The sequence below is a fragment of the Geotrypetes seraphini genome, chromosome 19, assembly GCF_902459505.1.
Source record: "Geotrypetes seraphini chromosome 19, aGeoSer1.1, whole genome shotgun sequence".
Classification (NCBI taxonomy): Eukaryota; Metazoa; Chordata; class Amphibia; order Gymnophiona; family Dermophiidae; genus Geotrypetes; species Geotrypetes seraphini.
The window spans coordinates 7,512,753-7,526,901 of NC_047102.1; the positions used below are offsets into that span (position 1 = coordinate 7,512,753).

Below are 14,149 nucleotides of genomic sequence, written 5' to 3' on the forward strand. Positions count from 1 at the left end.
GAAGAGCACATGTTATCTGTCACAGGATCTATTTTATTCCTGCTGCAAATAGCATAAACTAAGACCCCCCTAAGGGTTTTTCCTCCCCTTATTACAAATGTGCCTCCCTCCTGCATGCACCATTTCCTCTTTCTGCGCCCCGGGAAAGACGGCTTCATTTAGGGAACCCAGTGGGAGAAAGGCTTCTTCCTTTTCCATTTTCCTTATTCGAATTCAAAGTAGCTCTGGAAGACCTGATATTCTCCGTTCAATAGACGTGGAAAGCGCGGGGGGGGGGGGAGGGAGGGAGGGGAGAAAAACTGGGACGGGAGGTGATGAATGAAATTCAATCGCTGGATGCAAGGAACCACAAATCGATCCACACGTGGAAATAGGCAGATACTGATGAAGGCAGGGAGTGGTACAGACAGGTGTAATAAGATACGTGAAAGATGATCATGAGTAGGAAAGATTGGTTTTTTTTTAATGTATTAAAATGAGTGAATGCTTACACTAGAACAGTTAACTGAAACTTTTGTACTCTAACACCCCAAAAATGAGATTTTGCTGACATCTGCTGGTGAGATGAAAGATAGCATAGAAACATGAGGGCAGATACTGCTACTAATAATTATTCCTATAGCGCTGCCAGACACACGCAGCGCTGTACAGAGTCACAAAGAGTAAGAAAACAGTCCCTGCTCGAAAGAGCTTACAAACTAAACAGGCAAGACAGACAAACAAGGTGTCATGGATACAGTTAAGGGGAAGGGGTAATCAGCTGGCTGGGTTGGAGGGCAGAGGAGTAGGGTTAAGGATTGAAAGCTAGATCAAAAAGGTGGGTTTTCAGTCTGCTTTTAAATGAAGGAAGGGAAGGGGCTTAACTGATAAAGCCAAATGGCCCGTCCCAGTCTGCCCATCCACTATCTCCTCCTCTCCCTAAGTGATCCCACGTGCCTATTCCACGCTTTCTTGAATTCAGACACAGTCTCTGTCTCCACCACCTCTTCCAGGAGACCATTCCAAGCATCTACCACCCTTTCTGTAAAAAAAGTATTTCCTCAGATTACTCCTGAGCCTATCGCCTCTTAACTTCATCCTATGCCCTCTCATTGCAGAGTTTCCTCTCAAATGAAAAAGACTCAACACATGCGCATTTATATTACGTAGGTATTTAAACGTCTCTATCATATCTCCCCTCTCCCGCATTTCCTCCAAAGTATACAGATTGAAATCTTTACGCCTTATGATGAAGACCACACACCATTCATTCACTATAGGGTCCTTCATAGCACGTGAATGTGATATTATCATACATTTGATTGGATTAAGATTGAATTCAGGATCAAATCCAAACTTCTGTTGAGTGTGCAAGGCCCATGCTCCTAAATATTTGGTAGAATGTACGACTCCCTAGACTTCGCTTTCGAAGTTGCGTTCATCTGCACAGCGCGATTTGTCCAAAATGTGTAAGAACAAAATTTACACTCATGAAACATAAACACTTTGAAGTCAAAAATATGCTCAGACACACGGAGGCAAAAACAAGGAGCCGAAGCCACTCAACCATCAAATATTGTTAAGTCAAGTGAAAAACAGAAGTCATTGCTGCAGTCTAGCATAAAAGATTTGTTGCTTATACTTTAAATGATTTCAAGCATAGCGCCTTGTTTTTGCCTCCGCATCTCTGAGCATATTTTTGACTTCAAAGTGTTTATGTTTCATGAGTGTAAATCTTGTTTTTAGACATTTTGAAGTGATTGTTTCTGTTTTTCATATGCTCTCCCTTAATCACTCCCTTCAGTAGAGTACCAATCGTTTCGGGGGTTTCCCTATATATAATTGGGGTTTTCTCCTGCTCAGGATCAGAAGAGTGGAATAAGCTTCCATCTTACATTAAGCAACAGAGAAGGTTAAATGTTTTCAAGAAACTATTGAAATGTCATTTGATCTGCCTTATGAAGTATGCTAGCTGAAAATGTGGCGTTACGTCTTTTTCAAGCGTCTTTACCGGGTTTTTCATCTATGTAATACCGACATTTTCACTCTTCTAATATTTTAATGCCATCTACCAGAGTGTCATCTGTACCCCTGAAGCAGGCTTCCTTTTCAAAGCCGAAACACAGGCCGTGTCGGGTCTGGAAGGAATCGCAAGACCTATTGGTCATCATATATCTTTTGTATTACTGTTGCTGTTTGTAATTAATAAACTCTGCGTCATCTCAGGTTGTTCCTTCCTCAGTTTCTCTTTGTTGATCAACTGAATGATGTCTGTTATGGAAAAAAAGAGTTGACGGTTGTTTAATAATGTTGGTTTTTATGCTTTTGGTTTTATGATATCTGGAATTTTTATCTTTAATGATGACATTTATATGTAATATGTCAGTTTTAGTGTGCGTATTGCACTGTGCTCCGCTTTGATAAAGGCAGACGATAAATAGACCAACAAGGTGTGAGGCATTGCAAGTTGCTTAAAATGCTGCAGCACGATTGATAATGGGAAGATCAAAATAGAATCATATTTCACCTTATCTTAAACAACGACATTGGCTGCCAGTATAAAGCAGTAATGATTTGCCATCAATTCCTATATGGTATTATACTTGAATCATTTAAGAGCAGCATGACTCATTATTTATCAAATAGATCTTTGCGTTCCGAAAACTCAACCTTATTGAAAATAAAAGCTAATCCAAACTACGTTGAGACTGGTTAAATGACCTTCTGTTGTGCAGGGGTCAAACTGTGGAATTCACTGGTCAGCCAATTATGAAAATGTTGTGAAAAGGGCAGTTATTTGTAAATGCTTTCTTCTACGTTGAAAAGGGCAAACAGAATGCTAGGAATGATTAAGAAGGGGATCACAAACAGATCTGAGAAGGTTATCATGCCGCTGTACCAGGCCATGGTACGCCCCCACCTGGAGTACTGTGTCCAACACTGGTCGCCGTACATGAAAAAGGACATAGTACTACTCGAAAGAGTCCAGAGAAGAGCGACAAAAAATGATTAAGGGACTGGGGGAGTTGCCGTACAATGAGAAGCGGGCGTCTACGTGGGGACGTCTAGTGGGGACGTCTAGTGCGGACGTCTAGTGCGGGCGTCTAGTGGGGACGTCTACGTAGACGTCCCCACTAGACGTCCCCACGTAGACGTCCGCACTAGACGTCCCCACGTAGACGTCCGCACTAGACGTCCCCACGTAGACGTCCGCACTAGACGTCCCCACGTAGACGTCCGCACTAGACGTCCCCACGTAGACGTCCGCACTAGACGTCCCCACGTAGACGTCCGCACGTAGACGCCCGCACTAGACGCCGCAGCAAGGCGCGGTTTCTTTTTTCGGTGCTCCCCCGCTGGAAGCCGGGAAATCAATGTCCATAATATCTTTTTCCTAACTTTTCTCCTCTGCTTAGAATTTGCCTTTCAGCAGTTTCCTGCCTTTGCCCTCTCCCCCACCTCCCCCAGATCAGCTTCTACTCTCCGCCTTTTAATGAATCCACATCCTTAATACGGATGGCATCATCTGATTTCTTTCCAAGTAACTCCCTAAACATTTTCTTTGCTTTTCGAACCGCTGTTGCACGGTGATTTTAGGATTTGATCCTGCAATTTGGATTATTCCTCCCCCCTCCCCCCCCCCCGTATGTGCTGTATGCGCTTTGCATTTTATCTACATTACGTTTCAGCTGCCAGTTTTGACTCTCGCTCTTCGAAGGTCCTCCTGCAGCTTCTCACAATCAGCTCATGATTCAACTACTTTAGAATCGTTTTTTGTCATCAGCAAATTTGATTTCTTCATTCATTGCTCCCTTTTCCAGATCATGCAAAAACCCCAAAACAGTATGAAGGGGTGCTGAAAAGTTCTCAGCCCTACCAAGAATGGAATGATGTGGAGCCATGAAACTTACAAGTTATTCCGCACTTGGCGCATCATGTCTGAAGTTTCTGTAACTCTGATGTCATGGAACTACTCCGCCACTTCAATCGCCTCTGAATCACTCGAAAATTGTTGACCTTTCAAACTCTTTTTAAGGTTTGGAAACAGAAAATAGTCAGATGGAGCAAGATCTGGTGAGTAGGGTGGATGGTCTATGCCAGTGTTCTTCAACCGCCGGTCCGTGGACCGGTGCTGGCCCGTAGAAATTTTCTGCCAGTCCACAGGGCTGGCACGTCCATCGGGCAAAAGACGGTGTTCTTCAGACTCCAGTCCACAGTGCGATCAACGCGGCGTTTTTGGGCCGGCTCTCTTGAGTGCCGCAGTGCACAAAGCCGTGGGAAAAGGCTCCTACGCGTGTCCTGTGCCTGACCTTGAAGCCTTCTGTCTGACGTCGCAACGTCAGAGGGAAGGCTTCCAGATGAGGGGGCGGGACGCGCGCTGCCCACAACTTTGTGCAACGCTGCACTCAGGGAGCCGGCCCGAAGACGCTGCATTGATCTCACAGTGGACCGGCCCGAAGATAACACTGGGTGGCAGGCCAGAAGGCAACGCACGGCACAGCATGGAGGGAGAGAGACAACAACGGTAGGGGGAATCTTTTTCTTGTATGTTATGCTATGTTTGTCGTACCTTATTTTAAATTTTGTGCATCACATTGACGATACGATAATGCGTTTTAATCAAAATTGTATTCAACTTGAAACTTGAAATGAAATTCATGCCATAACTGGACACCCAGCGTAGTTTCCTGTTTTTTAGCTAGTTAACAAAAGCATGGTTAACAAAAGAAGTTAAGAAGGTGGTAGGAGATAAGAAAAAATCCTTCAGGACATGGAAAAAGGATAAAACTGAGGAAAATTGGAAAAAGCACAGGAAGCACCAAAAAGAATGCCACCGCGTAGTCAGAACAGCAAAGAGAGAATATGAAGAGAAACTTGCAAAGGAGGCACGGAACTTTAAACCTTTCTTTCGATATGTGAAAGGGGAACAGCCGGTGAGGGAGGAAGTGGGACCCCTGGATGAGGGGGATAGGAAAGGAGTGGTAAAGGAGGAAAAGGAAGTGGCGGACAGATTAAACACGTTCTTCTCGTCGGTCTTCACAAAAGAGGACACATCCAATGTTCCGGAACCGGAAAAATTCTTCAAGGGGGACCAAGAGGAAAAATTATCGTGCATGGAGGTAAGCCTCGAAGACGTACTCAAACAGATAGATAGGCTAAAAACTGACAAATCGCCAGGCCCGGACGGAATTCACCCAAGAATACTAAGAGAACTTAGAAACGAAATAGCGGAGTTACTGCAACAGATTTGTAACCTATCCCTGAAAACAGGGGTAATACCGGAAGACTGGAGGATAGCAAATGTTACACCTATCTTCAAGAAAGGAACCAGAGGCGACCCGAGAGCTTGACCTCAGTTCCGGGGAAGATGGCCGAATCATTGATCAAGGACAGTATCAGTGAGCACATAGAAAAAAATAAGCTGATGAGAACAAGCCAGCATGGTTTCTGTACTGGAAGATCCTGCCAAACAAACCTACTGCACTTCTTCGAGGGGATAAGCGGACATTTGGACAAAGGTGACCCCATAGATATAGTAGACCTAGACTTCCAGAAAGCCTTCGACAAGGTACCTCATGAGCGCCTTCTAAGGAAACTGTGGAACCACGGGGTGGAAGGGGACATACACAGATGGCTCAAAAACTGGTTGGCAAACAGGAAACAGAGGGTAGGAGTAAAGGGACACTATTCTGACTGGAAAGGGGTCACAAGTGGCGTCCCACAAGGGTCAGTGCTGGGACCGCTGTATTCAATATATTTATTAATGACTTGGAAACAGGGACAAAGTGTGAAGTTATAAAATTTGCAGATGACACAAAACTCTCCGGTAAGGTTAGATCTGTAGAGGAATGTAAAAAACTCCAAAGGGATCTGGACAAACTGAGTGAGATGAGTTTTAATGTGGAGAAATGTAAAGTTATGCACATAGGGAAAGGGAACCTGATGTACAACTACATGATGGGGGGGATGACATTGGGAAAAGGCAACCTAGAAAAGGACTTGGGGGTTTTGGTGGACAAAACAATGAAACCGGCAGCACAATGCGCAGCGGCCTCAAAAAAGGCGAACAGAATGTTGGGCATTATCAAAAAAGGTATCACTACCAGAACCAAGGAAGTTATCCTCCCGCTGTACAGGGCAATGGTGCGACCGCATCTGGAGTACTGCGTCCAGTACTGGTCGCCGTACCTAAAGAAAGATATGGCGATACTCGAGAGGGTCCAGAGAAGAGCGACAAAAATGATAAAGGGCATGGAAAACCTCTCGTATGCTGAGAGGCTGGAGAAGTTGGGGCTCTTTTCCCTGGAAAAGCGGAGACTTAGAGGGGATATGATAGAAACTTATAAGATCATGAAGGGTATAGTGAAGGTAGAGAGAGACAGATTCTTCAGACTGGCGGGGGCAACAAGAACTAGAGGACACTCAAAAAAATTGAAGGGAGATAGGTTTAGAACAAATGCTAGGAAGTTCTTCTTCACCCAGAGGGTGGTGGACACCTGGAATGCGCTTCCAGAGGGGGTGGTTGAGCAGAGTACAGTTTTGGGGTTCAAAGAGGGATTGGACGAATTCCTGAAGGGTAAGGGAATCCAGGGGTACAATTAGAGGGTTACTATACAAGACAAAATGCTCTTGAGTAATAGTTCACTACAGGTCATTGACCTGGGGGGCCGCCGCGGGAGCGGACTGCTGGGCATGATGGACCTATGGTCTGACTCGGCAGAGGCCATGCTTATGTGCTTATATATATGTGTGCTTTTTGAAAGGCTAGGTTGACGCAAGAATCTCTGTAACTCTGCAGTGCCTGCTTTTTGTAAACACGCTGTTGTCTCTTCGGCAGCAGAACCATGGAAACAATCTTATTTTCTATAATACTGTGCACCTCGTGTCTCTCTCTCTCTCCTCTGAATCTCCCTTTCCGAGTCTCGATCTCTGCTCTGTGCCTGACATTCATAAGTCTGTGTAGTCCAAATATTTTTCTGACGTTGACCTTAAACAAGTTCCAAAGAGTTGAACCTTATCTCTTCAAGACAGAATGAAAGAGTTAAAATGTAGAACTCTCAGCGCAGTAAGATAAAAGTTACATACTACAGGGGAGAGGTGCTAGGCGAGGAGAGGGGAGGGACCTCACTGGACCTGGACAGCACTAATGAGCAGCAAGAGATCTCATTCTCTCCCCTCCGGGCCCCAGGCCCCCGATTGCTGCAGCACCACGGTGGCGACTCGGATTGCATGAGGAGAGGGCATTTTGGCATGTGGGCGAGAGAGCTGAGCCAAAGCCGTGTGTCACACACCTAAGCGCCTAGGTACTTGGGACCTGGATTGGCCACCATGAGAACGGGCTACTGGGCTTGATGGACCATTGGTCTGACCCAGTAAGGCTATGGAACAAATTCTGCAGTAAGAGGGACAACTGATGGGAAGGATGAGGCCTTGGAAGACATGTATAGAATCCAAGGATGATTCTGGGGTGATTTTCCTGAAGGAAGCCTTTTTCAAATGGTGTCTGTGTGTCTGGCTGTTTCTTAATGTAGTTTAGTTTCATTGTTTAATCTACCGTCTTTTGGACCTAAACAGGTTTTCCAAAATACTGCAGCTAGGTTAATTTTTGGAGCCAGAAGGCATGAAAGAATGACCCTTTTGATGAAGAAACTACATTGATTACCAAGATCAGGTCTCATTTAAGGTGGCCAGTAAAATTTATAAGTAGCAAGTTTTTGAGTTCTTGAAGTGACGTGGTGGCCATGTTAGTCCACTCTTCAAGGTAATAAGTAGAAGAAAAAAAAGCCAAGAACATCAAGGAGAAAAAAAAAAAGAAGAGCTTGGGGGTGGCCCATCTCAAAGGATAGCAAACAAAACAAAACTGCAGATCTGTACAAGACGTAGGCAAAATTTATTGTGACAAAATAATTATATGCAAACCCTTTTACCAATCAAGGGGCCCGACACGGTCCGTGTTTCGGACAAACCTTCGTCAGGGGTCCATGGTAAAAAAGGATAACAAAAAAAGTCACAAAAAATTGTAGAGTAGCAGCAAAGTGTTAGCGACGTCGAGATTCACCAACTGCAATGAACCGTCGCAACTCTACAATTTGTTGGTTGGACTGAGAACTTTTCAGTTGCCCCTTATTCTTGTCCTTAGTTTTAAACTCTGCTGGAATTTGTATAATTATTGTCTTCCAGCGTGACCTCTGTCCCACGGTATCGCTTGGTTCTTCAGGTCCTACCGATTCCCAAAATATGCTTTGCACAGTCCTTCAATCTGCAAATCCTTTGCACCGACATGAGGGTAAGCTCTGCAGACTACAAAAATATTTAAACTGATGTTGAAATCCAATGCTGTATGGAAGGGAAAATATGACTAATTAAACAAAACAATAAACAAGCAAATCTGATGACAAACAGATATTCTCCCAGTGCTGGCAGCACACACAGTCTTTAAAGAAAGGATCAGTGCATTGTGGCGACCCCAGAGGGGCCAGTTCCATCCTACCGCACTCCAGCACTGGGTTTCCCAACCATTTCACTAAGAGGATCTGTAAGACCGTGTGGGCCTGCTCCAATCTGATTTTTTGGGCCGATTCAGAAAGAGCTATTGATGCACTAAAAAGTTTGCTTGCAAATGATTCACGCAGATATTCCACATAATCCCCGACTCTTCTGTCTGATTGACTGCAGTGAGAACGAATCTCATACATGCGCAGAGCCGGCAGGGGAAGCCTGAACAGCTGAGACAGGAGAAGCTCTGAAAGCAGGAACCTGCCACTCAGCCGTTCGGAGCAAGAAACTTTTTTTTTTCCTTCATTTTTTTAATGGGCACAGATGCCGTGTATAATCTGCCCCATTAAAAAAATCACCCCCCTCCCCAATGAAGGACCATGAACTGCCACCCACCATGCCAGCGAAAATGACAGAAGGAATGCCCACTTCCTCTTGCCATGCCGAATCCCTCCCACCGCGAAAGAAAATTGGCAGGAGGGATGCCCACTTCCTCCTGCCAATGCGACTCCACCCCCCCCCCCCCACATACACACATGGCAGCGATACAGGAAGGCCCACTCCCACACCAGGCGCCTCCCCAAACATCCCCTCCCCTTCCCCTTTCCCCCTGAAAAAAGGCAGGAGGGATGCCCCCGCTGTCCCCCTTAACCCCCCAAACCACCCCCCATACCTTTGTAGACACGTTGGAGCAGGAAGGAAGCTCAGTCCGTTCCGTTTGCAGACCTGCCGCTCCAAAATGGTGGGTCTTTCCCTCCCAGGTGCATCGTGTGATGCATGGGGAGGAGCCTAAGGCCCTGATTGGCTCAGACGCCTAAAGGCATCAACAAACATCTGAGTTTTTAATAATTTCTTAAATTTAAGGTGATAAATTACTGCCTACATGTAGGCTGCAGAGAATAATAAATGTTTAATGTAGTTGAAAACAGTTGATGGGTTTTATGCTAACTTTATGAATGTTTGATACCTGAAAACCGCTTCAGAGTTTAGGCGATGTATAAATTTTTTAAATAAAAAAATACATCCTTGTACTGCAAGTTGAAAGTAATGGTGTCTATGGACAGTTTCTAAAAAGATGTCATTGTACAATCTTTACTCTGCTAGAAATTATGGGAAATAAACTGAAGATGCCAATATAGCAAAGAGCAGAGCAACGAGGGATCCTGGGTAACGGCATGCAATCAAAAAGGTTCTCTTTTGGGACTCTTTAAGATCTGAACGTGTGTTATTTTATCTGCCATAGCTCCTCTCCACGCCTCTTCCCTTCTAGCACCTCCCACTGGGATGCTCGGGGCCCCATCTGGAAGGCCTTTGCGCCTGCGTGCGCAACAATGCGATGACATCATGCACGTGTGTGACACCATCACGCTGATATCTGCGCACTTCCGGATGCCCTCGAGCCGCCGTCACCAGTTTAGCGTGCCGCGGCTTCACTGGTGTAAATGTGGGCACGGATCCCGACACTAAACGTTACTCTATAAACCGCGACCGACTCGGAGTGCTCATTTTCTTTGGACGCCACCTACTGAATTTAGTCCTTGAAGGGCAATTCTATCATCTAGGCACCCGCCTCTATGTAGATTTATGGACTGCTAGCATGTTCATAGGTAATGCAGCTGGTTAAAAAAAAAAAAAGGTTTGGACAAGTTCCTGGAGGAAAAGTCCATAAATTGCTGTTGAGACAGACATGGGAGAAGTCACTGCGTGCCCTGGATCGGTGGCATGGAATGCTGCTACTATTTGGGTTTTTGCCAGATATTTGTGACTTGGATTGGCCTCCGTGAAGACGGGATACTGGGCTAGAAGAACCATTGGTCTGATCCAGAAAGGCAATTCTTATGTTCTTATGTGAGCCAAGTACAGGACAATCAAGCCATTGTGACATCACTGCTGAGGTTGGCTCTTAGGCATTGGTGGAATGAGGCATTATGACATCACTGCTGAGGTTGGCTCTTAGGCATTGGTGGAATGAGGCATTATGACATCACAATCTGAGCTCTAGAATGTTGCTACTTAGGATTTGAAAGTGTTTGAGGCTTGTGCAGGTGAGGACGGAGCTTAGGCATTGGTGGAATGAGGCATTATGACATCACTGCTGAGGTTGGCTCTTAGGCATTGGTGGAATGAGGCATTATGACATCACCATCTCAGTTCTAGAATGTTGCTACTCTTTTTTGGGTTTCTCCCAGATACTTGTGACCTGTTTTGTCCACTGTTAGAAACAGGATACTGGGCTTGATGGACCTTCGGCAATTCTTATGTTCAGATATTGATAAGCAGATATGGAGATGTGGATGGATAAATTAATACAATTTGCAGAACAATTTCTGTTGTAGGTGCTCTGAATGCTTCAGCTCCAAGGAAGACCATGTGCCCAAGGCCCAATATTGGGAGAGGGGTGACCAGGGAGTCACTAATAGCAACAGATAGGTTTCTGGTTTGACGATTCCACCCAGAAAATCAAGGCTGTTACTTCCCTGCTCCTTTCCCAGTAGACATTAAATAGGCGTTTGGCAAGAAGGTGGGAAAAAAAAAGTGAAAACACATCCCGCTACAGCCAGTTTGGAAACAGAATTCCCCACTGAAATGCTTGGAATTTCTATTTCGAGACAGTTGGAAGGGCAGAGCTGGAAAACACACCAAAGGAGATAATGGTTTCAATTTCCCCCTAATTAATCAAGGGAACAGCAGAACGCAATACATTTATTTATATAAATTTAATTAACTGCACGCCTTCTGGGTATGAAGAGAGCGGAGCAGCGTTGCTCACTTGAAATAAAAATACCAGCCGTCCTCTTGAGGGACTGAACTGGTTTTGTTTTGTTTTTGATTCTCACACCAGAAGGAAGTGAAGACCTCAAAGCATCTAACACCAAAATGTCTCCGCCGTGCAACAAGTGGTTTTCGGGTTTCCCACACTTACGATAAAATAATCTTCTTTGTAATGTCTGTTTCTGAAGAAAAGGGTAACATTAGTCCAATGAAAAGGTGTCATTTTGTTCTTATTTTTTTTAACCTTTTTTCTGTGCTGTGACGTAGCAAGGGGGAGGCGGGGGGTGGGGCGACCCACCCTGGGCGCGGTCTTCCTAAGGGCGCAGCATCCCTTTTTTTCTCCAACCTCTCCCCCCCCCAGCTTCTTTCCTTGTCGCATTCGAGCACCCCCTTGCCTTCTCCTGTACCCCTTTTACTTCCCTGGCACGAGGTTGCTGCCCGTGTCAGCATCGGCGCTCTCTCCGACATCATTTCCACGACCTGCGCCAAGATGTCTAAGTAGATGATTTTTTAAAATATAGATCTATATTTCGACGTCCAGCAGTTTGCCTTTCAAAAATGGCCAATTTTGTACCTCCGAGTTTGGACGTTCGGCTGGAAACGTCCAAGTTGGACTTAGATGGTTTTGTTTATTTTTTTCAAAAATGCCCCTCCACATAACATATTAGCATAAGAACATAAGAATTGCCACTGCTGGGTCAGACCAGTGGCCCATCGTGCCCGGCAGTCCATTCCCCAGGCGACCCTTAGATCAAAGACCAGCGCCCTAACTGAGACTAGCCCTACCAGCGCACATCCCTATTCAGCAGGAACTTGTCTAACTTTGTCTTGAATTCCTGGAGGGTGTTTTCCCCTATGACAGACTCCGGAAGTGCGTTCCAGTTTTCTACCACTCTCTGGGTGAACAAGAACTTCCTTACGTTTGTACAGAATCGATCCCCTTTCAACTTTAGAGAGTGCCTTCTCGTTCTCTCTACCTTGGAGAGGGTGAACAACCTGTCCTTATCTACTAAGTCTATTCCCTTCATTATCTTGAACGTTTCGATCATATCCCCTCTCAGTCTCCTCTTTTCAAGGGAGAAGAGGCCCAGTTTCTCTAATCTCTCGCTATATGGCAACTCCTCCAGCCCCTTAACCATCTTCTCTGGACCCTTTCGAGTAGTACCGTGTCCTTCTTCATGTACGGCGATCAGTGCTGGACGCAGTATTCCAGGTGGGGGCATACCATGGCCCGGTACAGTGGCATGATAACCTTCTCCGATCTGTTCGTGATCCCCTTCTTAATCATTCCTAGCATTCTGTTCACCCTTTTTGCCACCGCCGCACATTGCGCGGACGGCTTCAGCGACTTGTCGACCAGTACTGCCAAGTCTCACTTCATTCCTTCAGCCACTGCTTCTTAACCACTTTAAAAAGTTTCTATAAAAAGAGAAGTTTTCAATCATTTAAAAAAAAAAAAATACATGCTAATTGACTTGTCTTTCTGGTTTGTGCTCCCAATTCGTCTACTTTTACCATTTTGATGGGGGGAGGGGGGGAAGGGCTTAAACGTCATTAGATTAATTGTTGTGTCGAATTATTATATTTTATGAAATTCAATAAAGACATTAAAAAAATAAACAAAACCTCAATATTATTATTCATTCTCAATTGTCCAACTTCACCCCTGCCACTGGAATGGCCATAGCTCTTGTAAGAGCAATGCTTCACTTGTAACTCAAGAACAGATAAACGCATCATATTTACCCGGGAAAAGGTTGGTATTTGGTACATTTACGCACCCAAATGGCACAAAAATGTCGGTGCCTAATAATACGATTGCCCTTCACATGCCTACAGCGAGTAGCTCATATCCAGTGCTCTAAGCAAAGATCTAGAGTAGCTTCGGCTTCAATTGGTCCCAATTTGTGAGCCTGCCATCAACAGCCAAAGGGAAGGACTCAACGAGAATCATATTCTGCCGACATGGAGGTCCTGATTCTATAAACGACACCTACAGTTTGGCACCCAGATCAATGCGTCTACCCAATCTACCCCCTTACGAACGCAAAGCGCATAGCGTCGGAGCAGTTACCCCCACTGACGGTGCTAAAACCCGCGCTATGCATTCTTAAAAGAGGGTGTTAATTGTTTAAAAGGCTTAATTGGCACAAATAACTGGAATTGACAACTCATAATTGATGTTAGATGCACTTGAATACTACTTTATGGTAGGCGTCTAATCCAAGGTGTGTACCAGAGAGAGGATGTTGGCATGTTTTTTATGTAGGCGCAGGCTTTGGACTCAGGCACAAAAACTCTGGCTTAAATAGGGTACACCTAAGGTTAGGATGCATATCGACACTTAAGCCCCCTTTAGGCATCTATAAACGCGATTCTATAAAGTGTACCTAATTTTTATACAATCCTGTTTACTGCTGCAGTATTGAGCAACTAAGTGTTAGGCGCCATTTTAAAAATTTCCCCGTGGAGTGCACACTCACAGTTTTCACAGCGTCTCCCTGTGTATCCAGCCAAGCAGGCGCACCGGAAGGAGGCCATCTTGTCCAGGGTGCATGTCCCGTCATGCAGACAAGGGGATGATGAACAAGCTGCAAAAAAAAAGCCCAAAGACCATCAGCCACACTCAAAGCCTAACCACAACCTCCGCTCATGGTCCGTCTTCTTCAGCGTTGCATTCAGAGAGAGCTTTTCTAGGAACTTGATCACCTTCACTCAATAGAACGAACTGAAATGTACAAAGTTATTCCTAAAAGTACATAAAGGCAGATGCCTCGGATTCACAAGAGACATAATAACCATGTAAAAATAAATTAGTCCATTTTATCTCAGACACTAGTGGTACAGTGGATTCCTAGATCAGCTCTCAAGTGTTTTTTCTTGACCGCTTGTATGACAAAAT

At 45.0% G+C, this 14,149-nt stretch overlaps 1 protein-coding gene across 2 annotated transcripts in view; it reads right to left on the reverse strand.

Moving 5' to 3' along the window:
• LOC117352321 (inactive serine protease PAMR1-like) overlaps positions 1-14,149 on the reverse strand; it is a 44,305-nt gene that overhangs the window by 15,321 nt on the left and 14,835 nt on the right. For both annotated transcript variants that reach the window (XM_033928743.1, XM_033928744.1), the window contains exon 6: positions 13,731-13,838. In XM_033928743.1, the coding sequence (XP_033784634.1) occupies positions 13,731-13,838 (108 nt within the window). The remainder of the gene's footprint in view (positions 1-13,730; positions 13,839-14,149) is intronic.